Genomic DNA, 22,107 nt, shown 5'->3' with positions numbered 1-22,107 from the left:
GTATGTCATCTGAAACAATCCTGCATGAACATGTCTTCCATATAAGCTCCATCAGGTACAACCAATATTAGAAGCCTTGTCATTGTATGTGGCATTCTGAAACAATCCTGCTTGTGTAACACCCTTCTAAAATACCCCAATAATTTAATTAAATATCAAAATATAACATCAGAGTAATTATGCCCTTTAAGGGTGTCACACAATATTCCACACCATTCAACAATATAACGGTCATGCTCTTTTATTAATTCCAAACATAAACATTTGCATAAAACACAGCGGATGTAAATTTCATCAATCATGTAAAACATTACATGTAAAATGGTTCTCAACCAACAATAAACATTTAAAACAAGTTAAAACAACCCATCCCGATGTTACATCTATCAGAGCACGACCCACTAAGGAGACTACACTAGACTCCAAGCATTAACTTCTACTCAACTCACTGCTCGTTACCTGAAAAACAGTTGTAAGGGTGAGTTCCTCAATCGATATAATAAGTATTATAAAATATTATGTCATGTTAAGTAATCTAACACACTTCATCACCCTAATCCAAACATATATTCAGTAACAGCACATCAACTCAACAGAATACTTAACACCAACACAAACACACGTATAATACTGGAATACATCCATTCATATTATACGCCATACATATATTATGCAATGAGACTCCATGCATGCGGTACCGACTATTTGTGAACATATAGTTCAACCTCACCGTCCAAATCCAGGCACGGCTACCAAGCTCACTAGTCCCACTCATTTGAGACATAGTGACTCACTCACTAATTCCTCACCATGGGAATTAGCTACCACCCCAAATGGGCCATGCTATGCACGCTAATCACCTAGCATGCAAACATCAACAACAATCAAAATGATTTACTCACTAATTCCTCACCATGGGAATTAGCTACCACCATAAAGGCCACAATATGCATGCTAATCACCTAGCAATGCAACAACAACAACAACTCAAGAATAGACATATGCTCACACTCTAAGCCATAAAATAGTCTATTCACAAATGCATACATAACTGATACATTCACAGCATCATGCATACCATCACACATCATCAACACATTTTATCACAAAAGCATATCATATCATGCCGCATAATCAAACACAGTATTAGCACGCTCTACTAATACCTATACTACTCAAACAACGGAAAATGATCCCTACCACGTCATACATCAGCTAAGTTACATCACTCAGCCTAAACAACCAAAAACTGCACAACAACAGTTCAGAAAAACCACAAGTCTGCCCATACGCGTATCGCCTATTCCCATACGCGTATTACCCATTCCTGACCAAATCCATACGCGTATTGCCCATGCCCATACGCGTATGCTACGCGTACCACATCCTCATACGCGTACCAACAGAGACAATTTCACGTTCAAAACATCATCTTTTTCACTCATACGCGTAAGACCTCATCCATACGCGTACCAGCCATCTCATACGCGTATTGCCTAGTGCCATACGCGTATGACCAGAACCCAGAATTCCCAGATCTGCTATGGCTTTCTCTGCTACGAGATCTATCCAATTCAACCTTCTAAAAATCAAATTTTAACTCAAATTCCGTTCATCCCAAAAGTTCACAAATTCATCATACATCATTCAATCAGAGGCAATTCAATGGTTTCTCACTACCCATCACATATTATCCCATAATACCCATTAAACGATGATACAACCCCCCTTACCTGAGTTAATCCGGCAGTCTCCGAGCTCCAAGCTTTTCCTTCCTTCAACCTTCGTTCTCTGGCTTTTTGCCCTTTCTGCCTCTTTTCCCTTTTCACGTGAAAATAACCTTTTTACCAAAAAATGGGATTTTTCTAAATTCCAACTTATATATTTTCCAAATTATATTATTATTCCAATAATAATAATAATTCAATAATTCCAAAATAATGATAATAATAATAATAATCCAATTATCTAATTAAATTAATAAATCTATTATTAACTTAATTTAAATAATGATCATATTATTATCGGGGTGTTACAACTCTCCCCCACTAAAAGAGTTTTCGTCCTCGAAAACATACCTCAAGCGAACAACTCTGGGTAAGACTCCTTCATCTTACTCTCCAGTTCCCAAGTCACATTGCCACCTGCTGGTCCTCCCCAAGCTACCTTCACCAAGGCAATCTCTTTACCCCGCAACTGCTTCAACTCTCGATCCTCGATCCTCATAGGTGATGTTTCAACAGTCAGGTTATCTCTCACCTGTACATCATCTACTTGGACTACATGCGACGGATCATGAATGTACCTCCTCAACTGAGACACATGAAAAACCTCATGCAAATTCGCAAGCGACGGCGGTAAAGCGACACGATAGGCTACTTCCCCTATCCTCTCCAAAATCTGATAAGGACCAATAAATCGAGGTGTCAACTTCTTCGACTTCAAAGCTCGACCAACACCAGTTATCGGAGTAACACGAAGAAACACATGGTCTCCCTCTTGAAACTCAAGTGACTTCCTTCTCTTATCGTGATAACTCTTCTGACGACTCTGAGCAATTCTCATCTTCTCCTGAATCATCTTAATCTTTTCTGTAGTCTGTTGAACAATCTCCGGTCCAACCACAGCACTCTCACCGGACTCATACCAACATAAAGGTGTCCGACATCTCCTACCATACAAAGCTTCAAACGGTGCCATACCAATGCTCGAATGAAAACTATTGTTGTAGGTAAACTCAACCAAAGGTAAATAATTATCCCAAGCACCTCCTTTTTCCAAAACACAAGCTCTCAAAAGATCCTCTAATGACTGAATCGTCCTCTCAGTCTGACCATCAGTCTGCGGATGATATGCAGAACTCAATCTCAGCTTAGATCCCAAAGCCCTCTGCAAACCTTCCCAGAACTTCGATGTAAATCTAGGATCTCTGTCCGAAACAATACTCGACGGAATACCATGCAAACTTACAATTTTCTCAATATACAACTCAGCTAATCTCTCTAACGGATAATCCATTCTGATCGGAATGAAATGAGCCGATTTTGTCAATCTGTCAACAATTACCCAAATAGCTTCAAAATTCTTAATTGTCCTCGGTAAACCAGAAACAAAATCCATACTGATACTATCCCACTTCCACTCTGGAATAGCCAACGGTTGCATTAGCCCAGACGGCTTCTGATGCTCAATCTTTGACTTCTGACAAGTCAAACAAGAATAAACAAAACTCGCAATTTATCTTTTCATTCCCGGCCACAAAAATAACTTTTTCAAATCATGATACATCTTCGTAGCCCCAGGATGAATACTCAGGCCACTACGATGTCCTTCCTCAAGAATACTCTTCTTAAGTTCGGTAACATCCGGAATACACACCCGATTACCAAATTTCAAAACACCATTCTCATCAACTCTGAATTCACCACCTTGACCTTGATTCACTAGAGTCAACTTATCAACCAAAAGCATATCGGATTTCTGACCCTCTCTAATCTCATCCAAAATATTACTCGTTAACTTCAACATTCCCAATTTAACACTATTGTGAGTACTCTCACACACCAAACTCAAATCTCTAAACTGCTCAATTAAATCCAATTCTTTAACCATTAACATAGACATATGCAATGATTTCCGACTCAACGCATCAGCCACTACGTTTGCTTTACCCGGATGGTAATTCAAACCAAAGTCATAATCCTTCAGAAATTCTAACCATCTCCTCTGTCTCATATTCAGCTCTTTCTGATCAAACAAATACTTTAAACTTTTATGGTCACTGAAAACCTCAAATCTTGACCCGTACAAGTAATGCCTCCATAACTTCAGAACAAATACCACAGCTGCCAACTCTAAATCGTGTGTCGGATAGTTCCTCTCATGAACCTTCAGTTGTCTCGAAGCATAAGCTACAACCTGCTTATTCTGCATCAAAACACCACCCAAACCCAACAATGAAGCATCACAGTAAACCTCAAATGGTTCCGACGGACTTGGTAATATCAGAATAGGAGCAGTAGTCAACCTTCTCTTTAACTCTTGGAAACCTTCTTCACACTTTGAGTCCCAAACAAATGCTTGCCTTTCCTATCAACCCTTTGCTGATAGCTCTCTGCTCTGGCTTTGGAATCCTGTTCAAAAATCCTGCAACAGTCAACCAAGTCAGAAAACACTCTGATCCGCTGATATCCAATAGCCTGTTTGATCTCGGGACGCAGCCCGTTCTCAAACTTCACACACTTTGAAAATTCTCCAGCAGCCTCATTATAGGGAGTATAATACGTTGACAGCTCTGTGAACTTAGCAGCATACTCAGTAACAGACCGATTGCCCTGCTTCAATTCCAAGAACTCTATCTCTTTCTTTCCTCTAACATCCTCTGGAAAATACTTCCTCAGGAATCTCTCTCTGAACACCGCCCAAGTGATCTCAGCACTCCCAGCAGCTTCCAACTCAGTGCGGGCAGCAACCCACCAATCATCTGCTTCCTCTGACAGCATATGCGTACCGAACCTGACCTTCTGGTTATCGGCACACTCAGTCACTCGGAAGATCCTCTCGATCTCCTTCAACCACTTCTGAGCACCATCTGGATCGTATGCTCCCTTGAACATTGGAGGATTGTTCTTCTGGAACTCACTCAGTTGACGAGCAGCTCCCATTCCCACAACATTCGCATTTCCTCCAAGTACTCCAGCTAGCATACCCAGAGCCTCGGCAATCGCAGCATCATCTCTACCTCTTCCAGCCATCTCTATTCTGAGTTAATCCAAACAAACTAAAACAATAAGTACTGATAGGGTTACACAACACCTATCCCGTACAGGGAAAACAGAATAATTACGACTCGACTCGACCGACTATGCTCTGATACCACTAATGTAACACCCTTCTAAAATACCCCAATAATTTAATTAAATATCAAAATATAACATCAGAGTAATTATGCCCTTTAAGGGTGTCACACAATATTCCACACCATTCAACAATATAACGGTCATGCTCTTTTATTAATTCCAAACATAAACATTTGCATAAAACACAGCGGATGTAAATTTCATCAATCATGTAAAACATTACATGTAAAATGGTTCTCAACCAACAATAAACATTTAAAACAAGTTAAAACAACCCATCCCGATGTTACATCTATCAGAGCACGACCCACTAAGGAGACTACACTAGACTCCAAGCATTAACTTCTACTCAACTCACTGCTCGTTACCTGAAAAACAGTTGTAAGGGTGAGTTCCTCAATCGATATAATAAGTATTATAAAATATTATGTCATGTTAAGTAATCTAACACACTTCATCACCCTAATCCAAACATATATTCAGTAACAGCACATCAACTCAACAGAATACTTAACACCAACACAAACACACGTATAATACTGGAATACATCCATTCATATTATACGCCATACATATATTATGCAATGAGACTCCATGCATGCGGTACCGACTATTTGTGAACATATAGTTCAACCTCACCGTCCAAATCCAGGCACGGCTACCAAGCTCACTAGTCCCACTCATTTGAGACATAGTGACTCACTCACTAATTCCTCACCATGGGAATTAGCTAGCACCCCAAATGGGCCATGCTATGCACGCTAATCACCTAGCATGCAAACATCAACAACAATCAAAATGATTTACTCACTAATTCCTCACCGTGGGAATTAGCTACCACCATAAAGGCCACAATATGCATGCTAATCACCTAGCAATGCAACAACAACAACAACTCAAGAATAGACATATGCTCACACTCTAAGCCATAAAATAGTCTATTCACAAATGCATACATAACTGATACATTCACAGCATCATGCATACCATCACACATCATCAACACATTTTATCACAAAAGCATATCATATCATGCCGCATAATCAAACACAGTATTAGCACGCTCTACTAATACCTATACTACTCAAACAACGGAAAATGATCCCTACCACGTCATACATCAGCTAAGTTACATCACTCAGCCTAAACAACAAAAAACTGCACAACAACAGTTCAGAAAAACCACAAGTCTGCCCATACGCGTATCGCCTATTCCCATACGCGTATTACCCATTCCTGACCAAATCCATACGCGTATTGCCCATGCCCATACGCGTATGCTACGCGTACCACATCCTCATACGCGTACCAACAAAGACAATTTCACGTTCAAAACATCATCTTTTTCACTCATACGCGTAAGACCTCATTCATACGCGTACCAGCCATCTCATACGCGTATTGCCTAGTGCCATACGCGTATGACCAGAACCCAGAATTCCCAGATCTGCTATGGCTTTCTCTGCTACGAGATCTATCCAATTCAACCTTCTAAAAATCAAATTTTTACACGCAATTCATTCATCTCATCTAACACGAATCATACACTTTCGATTTCACAAATTTCTAACCTTTCCACCTCTAATTCCTACGAATTTCTTCAATTTTAACTCAAATTCCGTTCATCCCAAAAGTTCACAAATTCATCATACATCATTCAATCAGAGGCAATTCAATGGTTTCTCACTACCCATCACATATTATCCCATAATACCCATTAAACGATGATACAACCCCCCTTACCTGAGTTAATCTGGCAGTCTCCGAGCTCCAAGCTTTTCCTTCCTTCAACCTTCGTTCTCTGGCTTTTTGCCCTTTCTGCCTCTTTTCCCTTTTCACGTGAAAATAACCTTTTTACCAAAAAATGGGATTTTTCTAAATTCCAACTTATATATTTTCCAAATTATATTATTATTCCAATAATAATAATAATTCAATAATTCCAAAATAATGATAATAATAATAATAATCCAATTATCTAATTAAATTAATAAATCTATTATTAACTTAATTTAAATAATGATCATATTATTATCGGGGTGTTACAGCTTGCATATGTTCTTTAACTCTAGCAGGTACATAGGATATCTTATGTTAAGACATCACACATGACATCTTGTGAACACTCTTTATTTTACCAAAATTGCTACCAACACTTAGAATCAACAGAGTGCTTTGACTCTTATGACCAATCAAGGAGTACCTAGGGATTGGGAGCATTTTAAGACTACTTTCCTGGATAAGTATTTTCCTAGCTCCTTGAGAACTCAGAAAGAATTTGAGTTTCAGCAGCTTAGACAGGGTACTATGACAATAGTTCCGTATGCTGAGAAGTTTGAAGATATGGCTGCTTATTCTAGACAAGCCGCGTACGCACCAGATGAGAGGTGGAAGATTGATCAGTTTGTTTTTGGTCTAAGGGGTGAAATTTCTCATAGTGTTTCTCAAAGGGAATTCACTACTTACGTTGAATTATTAAGGCAATGCTATGTGGATGAGAACAGTTTGAAGAAAGTTCAAGAAGAAATGGATCAATATAGGAGTGGACAGAGAGACCAAGGGAGGCCAGGTAGCCAATTTATGCCTAGACCTCAGGCTTTCAAAGGAAAACAGGTGGAACATGCAAGACCTAACCATCCTCCTCAATGTCAAGTATGTAAGAAGTCTCATTTTGGAAGATATGATGGAAGTGGAATTAGGTGTTTTACTTGTCAGAGAGAGGGTCACATGTCTAGGGAGTGTCCCCAAAATAAGAATCAGATGCAGGGGAGGAATACTGGTCGAGTTTATACTTTGGATGCAAGGAAGGCTAAGAGCAACAATGCCTTAATTGCTGGTACGTGTCTCGTCAATGATCACCCTTGTTTTGTATTGTTTGATTATGGGGCGACACACTCATTTGTATCAATTCAATGCATGAAGCGTCTTGGCTTACAAGAAATTCCCTTGTCTCCTCCTATGATGGTTACTACCGCCATGGATGATGTGGTTGAGAAACTATGGATTTGTGAAAATTGTTCGCTCTCGGTGAATGGTAGAATTTTTCAGATTGATCTTATTTGTTTACCACTTAAGAAGGTTGACGTGGTTTGGGGGATGGATTGGCTTTCTGCCAATTCGGTGTTTATTGGATGTGAAGAGAAGTTGATTATCATTCTGTAATATCCCATATTCCTTTAAATTCTCAATTAGTTGTCAGTTGAGATCAATTGAGTTCCTATGTAAATTATCTATTATCATTTGTAACAATTGGAGCTCTTATGTGCTCTAAATGTTGTCAATTGAGACCAATAGAGTAACCAGTGAACTCTGAAGGGATTAGTTATTAATAAAGAGACAAACCAATATTAATAAGTACAAGAGAGGACATTTTTGGTAACATTAATAATTGGTCAATTGGTACTGGAAGATGAAATATCAATTGGGATATTTTTGTTACTACCTAATATTATAATATATATATATATATATATATATATATATATATATATATATATATATATATATATTATATATATATATATATATATATATATATATATATATATATATATTATATGTTATATATATTGTGTGGTGGTAAGAGAAAGAAGAAGAGAAAAGATAAGAAGAAGTAGGTACGAGAGAGTGAGAGATATCAGAAAGAAAAGAAAGAAAGGAAAGAAGAGAGAAAGAGGGAAAAGAAGAGAAAGAGGAAAAGAGAAAGAGGAAGAAGAGGAGAAGAAGAAAACTCATGGGAGGAGAAGAAGAAGGAAGCCATGGAAGCACCATCATCTCATCTTCATCATCACCAACTTCATCTTCTTCTTCTACTAGGTGAGTTCTAGTTAGAAACTCTAGGTTTCTAGAAAAGTTAGGGTTGTAGAATCATAAACAAATCATAAGTAATCCATGCTATGTGATGGATATTTCTCTTGTTGTTGTTGTTGTTGTTTTCATGAACATGTGCTTGATATGCTCTTCATGATTGTTGTGATTACATGAGTTGTTATGGTTGTGTTTATGATGTTGAATTCCTTATTATACATGTACACATGAACATGTAATGTGATGAGTTTTGTTGGAAGAAGAAAAGGATGGTGTGTTAGAAATGAAATGACAGAGGAAAGTGGTGTTTGTGAAGTGGGAAAATAACCTATATTTGTGGGGTTAGGATTTGTGTGAATTTATGATGAACTTGTTGTGTTCATACTCCTTATCCATGTTATGTATTGATATCATGTTGGTTGTTGTTGAAAAACCATGTTGTGTGATAATGGTAGGTAAAAATTGTAGATGGAAAGGAAAATAAAAGAGGAGTTATTTAAGGAAAAGAAGTGGAGTTATTTAGGGAAAGAAGTTGCTGAGAATTAATGGAGATTGGAATTTTGCCTTTTTCCACAATGGTAACCGGTTAACAGAACTCACTTCTGGGCAGTTTTTGCGAGTGGTAACCGGTTAACGTTTTTAGGGTAACCGGTAACATGGACACAAAATTTAATTTCTCTACAGAATATGTCACCAAGGCAAAATATGTCACCAAGGGGGTTTGAACCCAAGACCTCCTTGAAACTGTACAAGCCTTACCACTAGGCTAGAGAGGTTGTTGCTGAATACTTATGCAATGAGTAAATATTAATCTAAATCTTGATTAAGATAGATTAATGAATTAATTGAGTGGTATATCTCCGTTTTGGATACAGACGGATGCGTTAGAAAGATAACGTAAAGGACCATTATTATTGTTCAATGTTATAAAGTATTATGTGATTTATAAATGCCATAAATTTTATCATGATGAAAATTAAATATTGTTATTATGTGGAAGGTGAAATAACATGATTAAAAACCTTACCAAAGATGAGTGAGGAAACCTAGGAGAATAACTTGATTAATAACTTAGAAATATAATCTAGGTTATGGAACATGTGAGATATATGTATGAGAATACGGTATTCATTCGTACGATGCTTATGTGGAGGTCGTGGACGAATTGTTGCCATGATTGAGAATGAGACGCATTGTATGGAACATGCCATGTTATTATTTGTGTGATGTGGTGAATGAAGTCACCTGTGATTGATGAATTTTGCTATGGTTCGTGGAACCAATGATTGTGGAACCGAATTTTGTTATGGTTCGTGGAACCAATGATTATGGAACCGATCATGTCTTCAGAATGTGTGTTTTCTGTGGTGGTACACATCTCTATTGGTATGCTTAGATGAGTAAGCATTGGGATGTGGGACCAATGATTCGAGCCTCAATTGGGTTTGAGCCCCAACCATGGTGGACATGGGGGAAAGGTGGACACCAAAGTGGGATAAGGCCCATACGGTGAAAGAGGCTCAAAGTGGGTAAAGCCCCATACGAGTGATGGTTCTTAAAAGTGGGTTTGAGTCCCATAGGGGAACCGGATATCCACCACGAAAGTCGAATCATACGAGCATGCATGAACCGGGCTTGGCTTAGACGTAAGTCCGTTCGGGAATTGATGCGTCGTGATCTGAATAATGATCGTGGTTGAGTTATGAGAACTCAGATGCATGTTGTCATACAATTGTGAGATAGTTTCCCCATCGCTCAAGTCTTCGTTCCCTTGTTGACTTGAGTTGGTTATGAGTTGAATATTGATTAGAAACCCTATAGAGCCGAGTGGACCCATAGGATAGGAGAACTCACTGAGATTATTATCTCATCCCATCATTGTTGTTATTTTTCAGGTAATTCTTTACAGGTGGGATCTATGAGAAGCTGCTTATGGATGTTTCAAGGGATGTTGTTTAGCATGATCTTCCGCTGTGGAGTTGTGTGCAATGAAGATGTTGCACATAGTTCTTAGATTTTATTGTTTAGGCATTATTGTATAACATGTTCCATTGATGTTTTAGTTTGAACATGTATATATATTGATGCCATTAGGCACTTATGTTGTGACAATACCAATTATTAACACTTGTATGATATTATTCTAGATATATATTATACGGGTTGTTACACATTCCATCTAGTGAAGCTACTCCAAAGGATGTATTAAATACTATCTTGGAAGGTACGATTGGTATGGTTAATTTCTTATTTGAGAAGGGAAATTCAATTCTCTTAGTTCTCACCAAGGAATCTAGCGATAATCTGAGTGTTACGCAAATTCCTATCGTTTGTGAATTTCCAGAAGTTTTCCCAGAGGATGTCACTTCTCTTCCTCCTGAAAGGGAAGTGGAATTCTCTATTGATCTGATACCTGGGGTGGCTCCAATCTCCGTTTCTCTGTATCGCATGGCGCCACTCAAGTTGAGAGAGTTGAAGAATCAATTGGAAGAGTTGTTAACCAAGCATTTCATCCAACCTAGTGTCTCACCATGGGGAGCTCTAGTGTTATTAGTAAAGAAGCAGGATGGCAGTATACGGTTGTGTATTGATTATCGCTAGTTGAATAAAGTCACCATTAAGAACAAGTATCCTCTGTCAAGGATAGATGATTTGTTAGATCAATTGAAAGGATCATGTGTGTTCTCGAAGATTGATTTGCAATCGGGCTATCATCAAATAAGAGTTAAGAGTTCAGATGTACTAAAGACCGCATTTAGAACCCGATATGGCCATTATGAGTTCCTTGTAATTCCATTTAGTGTGACGAATGCCCCTACCGTTTTCATGGACTATATGAATCGGATATTTCAACCTTACTTAGACCAGTTCGTCATGATCTTTATTGATGACATTCTTATTCATTCTCGTACTCCCCAGGAGCACGAAGAACACCTAAGGATTGTCCTGTCAGTACTGCAAGAGAAGCAACTTTTTGCCAAGTTAAGTAAGTGTGAATTTTGGATGGACGAAGTGAAGTTTTTTAGTCATGTTATATCACAAGGAGGAGTATCAGTGGATCCATCTAAAGTTGAAGCAGTTATTAATTGGGAAAGACCGAAGAATGCTTCCGAAGTCAGAAGTTTCTTAGGTTTGTCAGGTTACTATCGAAGGTTTATAAAGGGGTTTTCGCAGATAGCATTACCAATGACTAGACTTACCCGAAAGGAAATTTCTTTAAAATGGGATTTGAAGTGTGAACAGAGTTTCATGAGCTTGAAGGAAAGGCTAACGACTGCTCCTGTTTTAATCATCCCTGATCCTAGTAAGTCTTATGAAGTATTTTGTGATGCCTCTAAGAAAGGATTAGGAGGGGTGTTAATGCAGAGTGGTCAGGTTGTAACCTATGCCTCTCGTCAGTTGAAGCCTCATGAAGAGAGCTATCGACTCATGATCTTGAACTAGCAGCTGTTGTTTTTGCATTGAAAGTGTGGTGACATTACTTGTATGGAGTGCGTTTTTAGATGTTTAGTGACCACAAGAGTTTGAAATACTTATTTGACTAGAAAGAGTTAAACATGAGACAGAGGAGACGGATGGAGTATTTGAAGGACTTTGATTTTGAGTTTAAGTATCACCTGGGAAAGGCGAATAAGGTTACAGATGCCTTAAGTCGGAAAGAGATGCATAAAGCTGAGTTGATGATGTTATAATACGCATTGTTGGAAAAGTTTTAGGATCTTAATCTTAAGTTTAGTTGGACGCAGGATGGTGTGATAATGGGAAATTTGAATGTTACTTCTAACCTAAGGGAAGAGATCCGAAAAGGACAAATGATAGATGAGAGGTTGAAAAAGATGTGGATTCAACTAGGTTTCGCTCAGTCACCAGATGGAGTTATTCTGTTTAATCAGAGGATCTGTGTTCCGAATGATGCCAAGCTGAAAAGAAAAGTTTTGGAGAAGGCTCACAAGGGAGAGTTTACTATACATCCAGGTTCGTCAAAGATGTATCAATACTTGAAGAAGGACTATTGGTGGCCTGGAATGAAGAGGGATATTGTAGAGTATGTGTCGAAATGCATTGTATGCCACCAGGTAAAGATCGAACATCAGAAGCCAGGTGGGTTATTGAGACCTTTAGAGATTCCAGTTTGGAAATGGGATAGTATTTCAATGGATTTTGCAGTAGGGTTACCTCGGACCCAAGGTCGTTATGATTCAATTTGGGTGATTGTGGATCATTTAACTAAGTCCGCACACTTCTTGGATGTGAAGACTACTTACAAGGAAAGTCATCTTGCACGGTTGTTCATTTCATAAATTCTTAGGCTGCATGGTGTTCCAACTAGTATTGTGTCCGATAGAGACCCAAAGTTTACTTCAAGATTTTGGAAAACATTCTAGTAAGCTATGGGATCGAGATTATGTTTGAGTACATCTAATCATCCTCAAACGGATGATCAGACTGAACGGACGATACAAACACTGAAAGATATGTTAAGAGCTTGTGTACTTGAAAGGGGAAGGAATTGGAAGGAGCTCTTACCATTGATTGAATTCGCATATAACAATAGTTATCATACAAGTATCAGGATGTCTCCTTATAAAGCCTTGTATGGACGGAAATGTAGAACCCCTCTATGTTGGACGGAAGTTGGTGAAGAAAGGATCTTAGGACCGAAGATTATTCAAGAGACTACCGACAAGATAAGGATGGTCCATGATAAGATGAAGAAAGCACAAGATCTCCAAAAGAGCTATGTGGATCACAGGAGAAGACCATTGGAATTTGAAGAAGGTGATCATGTATTCTTGAAGGTGACCCCGAGGTTGAGACTCAAAGGATCGTTTAAGTCACGGAAGCTAAGTCCGAGATACATAGGGCCATACCAGATTATAGCAAGGATTGGAGAAGTAGCCTACAAATTAGCCTTACCACCTTCTCTATCAGAAATGCATGACGTTTTTCACGTATCTCAACTTTGAAAGTTCATTCCAGATTCTATTCAGCCCATCCTTCCAGATTCAATAGAAGTAGAAGCAGACCTGACCTTCGAACCTCTACCAAGTCACATTTCTGGACGAGAAGTTAAGGTATTAAGGAATAAGAAGATTCCTCTTGTTAAGGTTCAGTGGGATGAATCACATCTGGGCGATGCTACCTGGGAAATGGAGTCAGAGATGTGAGAAGCTTACCCTTATCTCTTCCAGGTAATATTTAAATTCGAGGACTAATATTTATTTAAGGGGGGAGGATGTAATACCTCGTATTTTCTTAAATATCAAAATTCCTATTAATTGAGATTAACTGAGTTCCTATGTGCTCTAAAAGTTATCAATTGCGATAAATAGAGTAAATAATGAATTCAGGTTTACGTAAATAATATTAATTTGGACTGACATTTTATTAATTGGGATATTTTGGTAACACTAATAATGGGTCAATACCTCTGGTAGAAGAAATATGGTGGGTAGTTCCACATAAGATATTTGTTTCTAACACTTACTAACCACACAAATGCTCATGGCTTGTGGTCCACATGTTTATATCACATACCACCTACCATATGCCATTTGTTTTCTCAATGTATCAGAAAGGTTAGTGGAGAAAAGAAGAACCCAACAGAAGAAGAGAAAACAAGCTATTGGAGAAGAAGAAGAAAAGCTTGGAACCAACATCATCACCATCATCTTCATCATCATCTCATCTTCAACAACTTCTCCTCTTCCATTTCTTTAGGTGGGTTCTAGTTAGAAACCCTAGGATTTCTAGAAGATTAGAGTTGTAGAATCATAGATAAATCATGAAAATCCATGCTATATGATGCATATTTCTCTTGATTGCGTTGTTTCTATGAACATGTGCTTTGATGTGTTCTTAAGGATTGTTGTGGTTAAATGATTGGTTGTGGTTATGAACTTGAAACACTTGATATATATGTGTATATGAGCATGTGGTATGATGGGTTTATTGGAAGAAGAAGTGGGTGATTTGTTAGAAATGGAGTAACAGAGGAAATGGAGTTCTGTGAAGTGAAAAGTGGAAATGTGTGAGGACCAATCAATTGGTCCCTATCTCCAATCGATTGGCCAAACCTTCTATTTTACAGAAAAGGAAATTTTAGTAGGACCAATCGATTGACAGGGGATTACAATTGATTGCACAAATTTTCTGTTTTAGAAAATTGGAAATTTTTCATGGGCCAATTGATTGACACTAAGGATCAATCGATTGATCCTTTGCAAAGTTTGAAAAACAGAAATGTGAGAGGAACCAATCGATTGGGCTTCCCCAACCAATCGATTAACTTATGCCAAACACTTCAAAAACCTATTTCTTTGATGTTATAAATGCTTTTTATCAACCATTAATCGATTGTGATGCTATGCTTGTATTGAATCCATGTTAATGGTGAAAATTACATAATGAATCTAGTGAGTTAACCTAGGATTGGAATTAGATACATTAGAATTAGAAGACGGTATTCAATCGTACAATGCTTATGTGGAGGTCGTGGACGAATGGTTGCCATAATTGAGAATGAGATGCTTTGTATGGAACATGCCATGTTATTGCTTGTGTATTGTGGTGAATGAAGTCACCTATGATTGATGGATCTTGTTATTATTTATGGAACCGATCATGTATTAAGAATGTGTATTTTACGTGATGGTGCACATCTCTATTTGGTATGCTTAAATGAATAAGCATTGGGATGTGAGATTGATGATTCGTGCCTCAATTGGGTTTGAGCCCCAACCACGACGGACATTGGGGAAAGGTGGACACCTAAGTGGGTTAGAGTCCCATACGGTGAAAGAGACCCTAAGTGGGTTAGAGTCCCATACGGGAGACGGTTGCTTGAACTGGGGATTGAGCCTCATAGAGGACCCGATATCCAACGTCAAAGTCAAATCATACGAGCATGCATGAACCGGGCCTAACTTAGATGTAAGTCCGTTCGGAAATTGATGTTTCGTGATCTGAATAATGATCTAGGTTGGGTTTTGAGAACTCAGATGCATGTTGCCATACATTGCGAGTTAGTTCCCAATCACTCAAGTCTTCTTTCCCTTGTTGACTTGAGTTGGATATTGATTAGAAAACCCTGTAGAGCCGAGACGACCCATAAGATAGGGAACCCACTAAGATTATTATCTCACCCCATGTTGTTGATTATTTTTCAGGTGTTTCTGAGCAGGTGAAGGGTAAGGACAAGATAGAATGATGTCTTGCTTACCCGATGTTTGGATGGCTACTCCACTGTGTAGATATTTTTGAGATCATTGTTTAATGATCTAGTTCCTAGTTTTTATTTTGGGCACTTTTGCGTACGTTTTATGCCATGTTATGTTTCTTTTGGGCATGTATATATATATATATTTAAGTACCAGTTTTACATTATGTATAATATGTATTCTAGACATATATTATATGTGGGTGTTACAAATAGACTACAGACTTTATATAATATTAGCGTTCAAATGGACAATTACGTGTTCGTTCGTCTTTTTTTATTACACTAATGCGTAAAAATATTAACAGTATTTTTTTTTAAATTCAATTTTAATATAAAATATTTATATGATGAAACATGTGAAATTTATTCAATTATATATTAAATTTTGTTTACAATATATAGAATTCTCGTATTAAACCAATATACTCCTATACAATAGAGGTCTATTTCATATGCGCATAAAAAAACACCTATTAGTTTTGAAATGAATTCAAAGAACTCATAATCCCAAGCATGGAGAGGTACCATAAACACCCACGTCCATGTAACCCTCTCAGCATCCACTAACATTGGTCCCCACTTACTCACCTCTTTGAACCACAGTTGTAACTAAGAAGAACCATTATTCATCGGGTCTTCAATCTCACATCTTTCCCTTCCTTCTCGGAAATAAAACGTAATGATGAAACAAAACACCACTTTTCGAATGGACCATATTTGTGATCTTACGACTTCTCCGTTTCATACATGCTTAGACATTTGAAATGTTTCATGAATGAAGAACGTAATGATGCAACAAAACACCAGTCTTAAAGAAAATGTATTAAATTTTCGCATAAAGATCCCACCGAACATGCCAATTTATTTACTGATAATTTTGGTAAACATTGGTTTGCTTACAGGATTAAACTCGAAACAATCCTAGGACATATTATTTGTAAATCTGGACAAAGTGTGGTGTTTGAATGTTGATAGAATGATAAAAAAACCAGATGATTCGTTTGAAAATAATATGTAGATACTTGTACAAAGTAAATTAAATGTATGAATGTAAATCAAAAGATAACACAATACTTAAATTAAATAAAAAAGTAAAAGTGTACACAAGATCATATATGTATTATTTCATACTCGTTTCTCTCTAACACTTGGATATTTTGAGTTTTTTTCCAAAATTTTGGTATCATATTTGTGGACCCCTAATTATGTACAACAAACTAGTTTATATAGTAAAGACTTAGTACCTATCAAAAACGTATACTTCTACGGCATTCACCACGCACCTCACTACATGTATCTTTATTTTCTAGAGTGTGTCCATGTGTCCTCACTTTGAATTTAACTTTGAAACAACGCTAACTAATGAAAAATGACGCTTGCGACTTCAACTACTTCGGTCGACAACCTCCGTATTCGACTCCTCTAAGTTAGTGTAAAAAATGTAGATTATTTATTTATGGTTATCACAATTCACTAAGTCTTAGAACTTGACAAACACTTTCGACCTCGCCATGTCTTCATATCGAAGATCACATTTTGTATTACCATGTTTTGTGGAGAGAGTGATCCTAATTTTTTGGATCTGTTTCTGAGACTCCTCCAAACCAATGTTGAACTAATTTCAAGCCAATGTCGAAGAAGTGTCGAAATCGACAACTAATAACATGTCGGGTATGATCAAAAGTACTGCTTGGGAATGGTTCATTTATGTTAATAAGACGCATAAGAATTTATTTTTGGACGGATGGGCGTGTTAATCTAGATATTTTTATTAGATAGTTCTTGACGATTTATTGTTTTTCTTCCGTTTTTCATGTATGTTTCTCGTTGTACTGTTGGGTTGAGCGTCAAACTTTTTAACTTATTCATTTTATTTATTAAAAAAATCAAAATTCAAATTCTATAAAAATAAATGCATAATTTAATATATATAATGTTTTGAAAATAAATATGTTGTTTCAAACGTTCGTATACTATTATTAGTATTTTCAACTTTTTAAAAATTTATTATACAATTTTAAAAATACCCTTTTTATATTTAATATAGTCAAACAAATGGCTAACTTTAGGTACAATAATTTAATCAAAAATGTTAAATTTAATATAAAAAATTTATATGCAATAAAACAATCATATTCATATATTTTTTTTCGAAAACAAAAACCAAATACATGCTAACATAAAATAACCGAACAACTAGGAATTAAATTTAAATGAAAATTGGTTAAGAAATAGAGAAACAGTTATAAAAAAACAGAATTTGATGGTTAGAATTAAAAGTTAGAAGTAAATAATGTGTAAGATTTATAAATGACAAACCTTGTATATATGGTGGATGAATGCCTTGCACCATCTTATGATTCAAGTATGTTTCTTTCTTCGTAATTCTAGGCATACGCAAGTTATTTTGTTTTTGTTTGCCGAGGACATATTCGTTATACAATTTGTGCCTACTATATGTAATTATAGTTCAATAGCGTTAGAGGAATACGCAGATGAAAAAATGTAGTAATAGGTGAGTGAGATATCAAAGCTCATTGATTATATGCTCTAGTTAAGAAAAGGAAAATTACTTTTAAAAGTTGTCAGCTTATGTTTCATAGTCATAGATTATAGAGCATCTGTTAAATTCACACTGAGTTCCTGACTTCATTCATATGTTTGTACGATACATTTTATATACTATACTTAAACCCACTATTTCATGTTTCCATTAATGGAATATCATATATGTATGTGCAATGTCTAATATCCTAAATGATGTTCTTCACATGAATGGCTTTGAGTTGATATTTTATCTTGAAATTGTCCAATTTTTGCAATTGCCATTAATCAAATAGACGTTTAAAGCAAAACCATCTAGATACTATATATATTTAGATTTTCTTTACATGAATTCGTTGCTATTATTGTACCTAGAATAATTTTTTTGCTGTGTAAATCATTTTTGGGCCACTGCAAATCACCATATAAAAATGGATGACAAAGGTTACAATTGACTAAATCTCTACTCTATTTTGTTCATTTCAACAGAAATTATGGAAGACGTTGTGGTTAAGTCTCATTTTGATGTAAAAGATTACCGCCTAATACAACTTAATAATGGCTTGCAAGTACTATTGGTTCGAGACCCTCTAATCAAAGCAAACCTTAATATGGTATCTACATTTTTTAGTTAACTGACCTGTTGTATAGATCTTTCTTTTATTTTTATTTGTTTGTTTGCATATCTTGTTTTCATTTAAAAAAAGCTTTTATATAAATTGGTTTTATCAATTCAATTATTTCTTAACAAATTTAAATTCTCAATTATGATATCTTCACTTTCACTACTAATATGTTTTATCTGTTTAGATGCTGCTACTAATTTAATTATGCTGCTACTAATTTAATTATTTTCTACCAATCTTTATAGGCTACTAAATCATTGAGAGTGGGCATAGGTTCCCTGGATTCTCCAAGGAATTTTCAAGGGCTAGCCCATTTATTAGGTTGAAACCATATTAAATTGAAGTTTATTTTTTAAAATTTTATTACTTTTCATTTAACATCTGATCATTATATGCAGAGTGTCATACCCCAATTTTGTTCGGGTGGTTAAAAAGACTTTCATTAGCATTCACAAACAGAGGTTATGATTCATAAACTCTAGCTTGGGGATCCACACTTAATTGGAATGTCCTTAAAACCTAGCCATGTTCCATCCCATCATGAAGACCCATAATCCTAATTCTAACCTTCATGACCTTGTGATTAGGTGTTTCACCCAACCTCTTGCACATGCTTGTGGACCCTCTTGCTGTTGATTTCATAGGCTTCATGCTCACACATGTGCATCTTATGATTGTGTTCCTTGGTTTGGGCCCAAGTACATGTTGAGCTAGTTCATTTGACCTTTTTAAAATGCATGGTTCATGTTTTGCTTCTTCTCCTTTGGTCAAGGTTATTCCATACCATTGTTATTACCATTAGTACTTGGTCCATAAATAGGTCCTAGTTCACTATGCCTCTTGGTCCTTACCAAGATCTTTGCGTCATGTTTATTCAAGTCATGGTTGTTTGAATTATGTAAATGATTCACTCAAGCGCCAATACACTCCAAGTCTTAATGTTGTCCAATATTGAAAGCCTTATTCATTGATTCCACAAGTCCACCAATACCTTCACTCATCATTTAGTGCATACCGAATCCATGCTATTTCAAATGTCAAGTTCATACAAGATTCACAAAAGGACTAAATCCATCGATTAATTTAATATCAAGATTATTCACTCATGGAAAATCCATGCATAGCCCATTTCATGCGAAATAAGGATGTCATTCATTTACAAGTGTCCATACAAGAGAGAGAAAAATACAAAAATAAGCTTTGATCAAAGGTTGACTTTTGTTAATAGTTGATTTTTTGGTCAATTTGACAAAAGTCAACTTAATCAAGTTACAATCCAAGAACCCTAATCCCTCTTTTCATTCTTCGGTAATCCATCCTTGGCTCACTATGATTCATTTAAATCCATCATTTTTCCATTAACCAATTCCAATTACATTTTAATTATCCCAATTTCGAATGACAATCCATTTACCAATCCAAGTATCCTAATCCATTAAACAATTTTTCCATAGTCCATTAAATTTATGGCCCGTACAAATACATCCGTTTGTTTATCGTCATTCCAAGTGCAAACCATCAGTTTGTTTTTCAGCATTACAAATTAGTAACCATGATGTAACCCACATGTTACAATGTTACAAAAACAAGAAGAAGGAAAATGATTAAAAGTAAGAGGCAGTAGTAGTAGTAGAGTTGGGGTAAAACAAATTCTCCACGGTTCGTAAGGGCTTTGACAGATGGCTCGCTGTACATGGTAACTGTCTTCTCAGATTCAAATTCCTCAACGTCATAACCTTTCTCCAAATTAGCTCCTACAGATTTGTGGCGGGATCTTGTTAGCTTCGAAATTCGCATCCCAAAGTCCCAGGTACACGAGGTTTCTTCATGCAAAAGTGGCTTATTACAAACTCCAATCTTCAGGGGGGGATAAATCATTTGTCTTTAAGTTAAGTAGAAAGCATATCACAAGTTGTAAATGATGGAGTGCAACAAAGGAGTAGTGGGTGGCCTACCAATCCTGCATAATTCAAAGCCAACCTGCAAGAAAAAAAACAAACCATTGGCATTAGAAAATAACCAGATTCAATTGCATGTTCATAAATAATTGAGTTTCCAAACATAGCCTGAACCATACATATGAAGGGAGTTTCAAACTAAAAGCCAAAGAGGATGCAATGCAGTTTGGATTTAACAAACAGGATCGCAACCAATCGAAATAAAGCAAAAAATCCCAAATTGAATTCCCTTCAAACCCAATGCCAAACACTTGCAGTTTCATAAAGGGAATCGAATGAGGACAAATACATAACCACGCGTACTAATGTTATTGGTCAGTTTGGTCCACTTACTCCCCAAGTTTGACAATATGAGATATTCAAATCTCAAAGTGGATTTCACCCCAGAAGGAAGTATGTTGAATGCTGTTTTTTTTGCACTATGAGCATCCTGCAGAATGTAATCCGCATACGGTTAGTATCTAGCAGTGTTATTCCTAGTGTTGGGAAGTGACAGTTCACGATGACATAGCTTGTTTAAGTCCCCATAGACTCCGGTAGTTCGAGTTTAAAGCATCAGAAAGGTGGGATCTGCCTTTGTGCACAACCAGCTGGCCTGCAACACAAGGAAACATTGCTCGAAATCCCGCCTCTTGCTCATGAAAGACTTGATGCTAACCCAATTCAGACATGTATCCAAATGTAATAGCATACATGATTCAATTATGTCACTAACTCCTGCAGCCTTCCCAAGAAAAACTCAACGCATAAATACTACCGAACCAAAGTTGGAATGGCAATCAGAATAAACTGCAAAACCTGCTAGACCTGCTGGACACAAGTTGAATATTATTTGAAGCCTTGGTCAAAAGAAACATGTCCAATGATCCATACCTCAAACATAAACAGAACGACCAAAAAACATGGGTTTCCTATCACAAAACCATGGTCTAATATACGCAGGCACCTAAATCAGACAGAAACCATGAGTGATGCACAACATAACCATAGTGCAATATACCTGCTACGGAACCTTGCCAATAAAATCACGAGCTGCCCACCAGAATTACCCTGCCATATCAGTCCAACAAAATCCCAATGCATAAGCCAAT

At 36.8% G+C, this 22,107-nt stretch overlaps 2 protein-coding genes across 2 annotated transcripts; both read left to right on the top strand.

The window, feature by feature from the left end:
- Positions 1 to 7,043: 7,043 nt before the first annotated feature.
- On the top strand, positions 7,044 to 8,021 carry LOC127078856 (uncharacterized). The gene has a single exon (XM_051019276.1). It carries the CDS (start codon positions 7,044 to 7,046, stop codon positions 8,019 to 8,021), a length of 978 nt encoding a protein of 325 aa, XP_050875233.1.
- A 3,471-nt stretch (positions 8,022 to 11,492) lies between these two features.
- On the top strand, positions 11,493 to 12,110 carry LOC127078855 (uncharacterized mitochondrial protein AtMg00860-like). Its single transcript, XM_051019274.1, has one exon. The coding sequence runs from the start codon at positions 11,493 to 11,495 to the stop codon at positions 12,108 to 12,110; it is 618 nt and encodes a 205-aa protein (XP_050875231.1).
- The last annotated feature ends 9,997 nt before the right edge of the window (positions 12,111 to 22,107 follow it).

Source organism: Lathyrus oleraceus, chromosome 5, assembly GCF_024323335.1.
Source record: "Lathyrus oleraceus cultivar Zhongwan6 chromosome 5, CAAS_Psat_ZW6_1.0, whole genome shotgun sequence".
Taxonomy (NCBI): domain Eukaryota; kingdom Viridiplantae; phylum Streptophyta; class Magnoliopsida; order Fabales; family Fabaceae; genus Lathyrus; species Lathyrus oleraceus.
This window is presented reverse-complemented; position numbering and strand designations above follow the sequence as displayed.

Bases quoted from the DNA above. Each gene is read 5' to 3' on its own strand.
- LOC127078856 (XM_051019276.1), top strand. From the start codon at position 7,044: ATGACCAATCAAGGAGTACCTAGGGATTGGGAGCATTTTAAGACTACT.
- LOC127078855 (XM_051019274.1), top strand. From the start codon at position 11,493: ATGGACTATATGAATCGGATATTTCAACCTTACTTAGACCAGTTCGTC.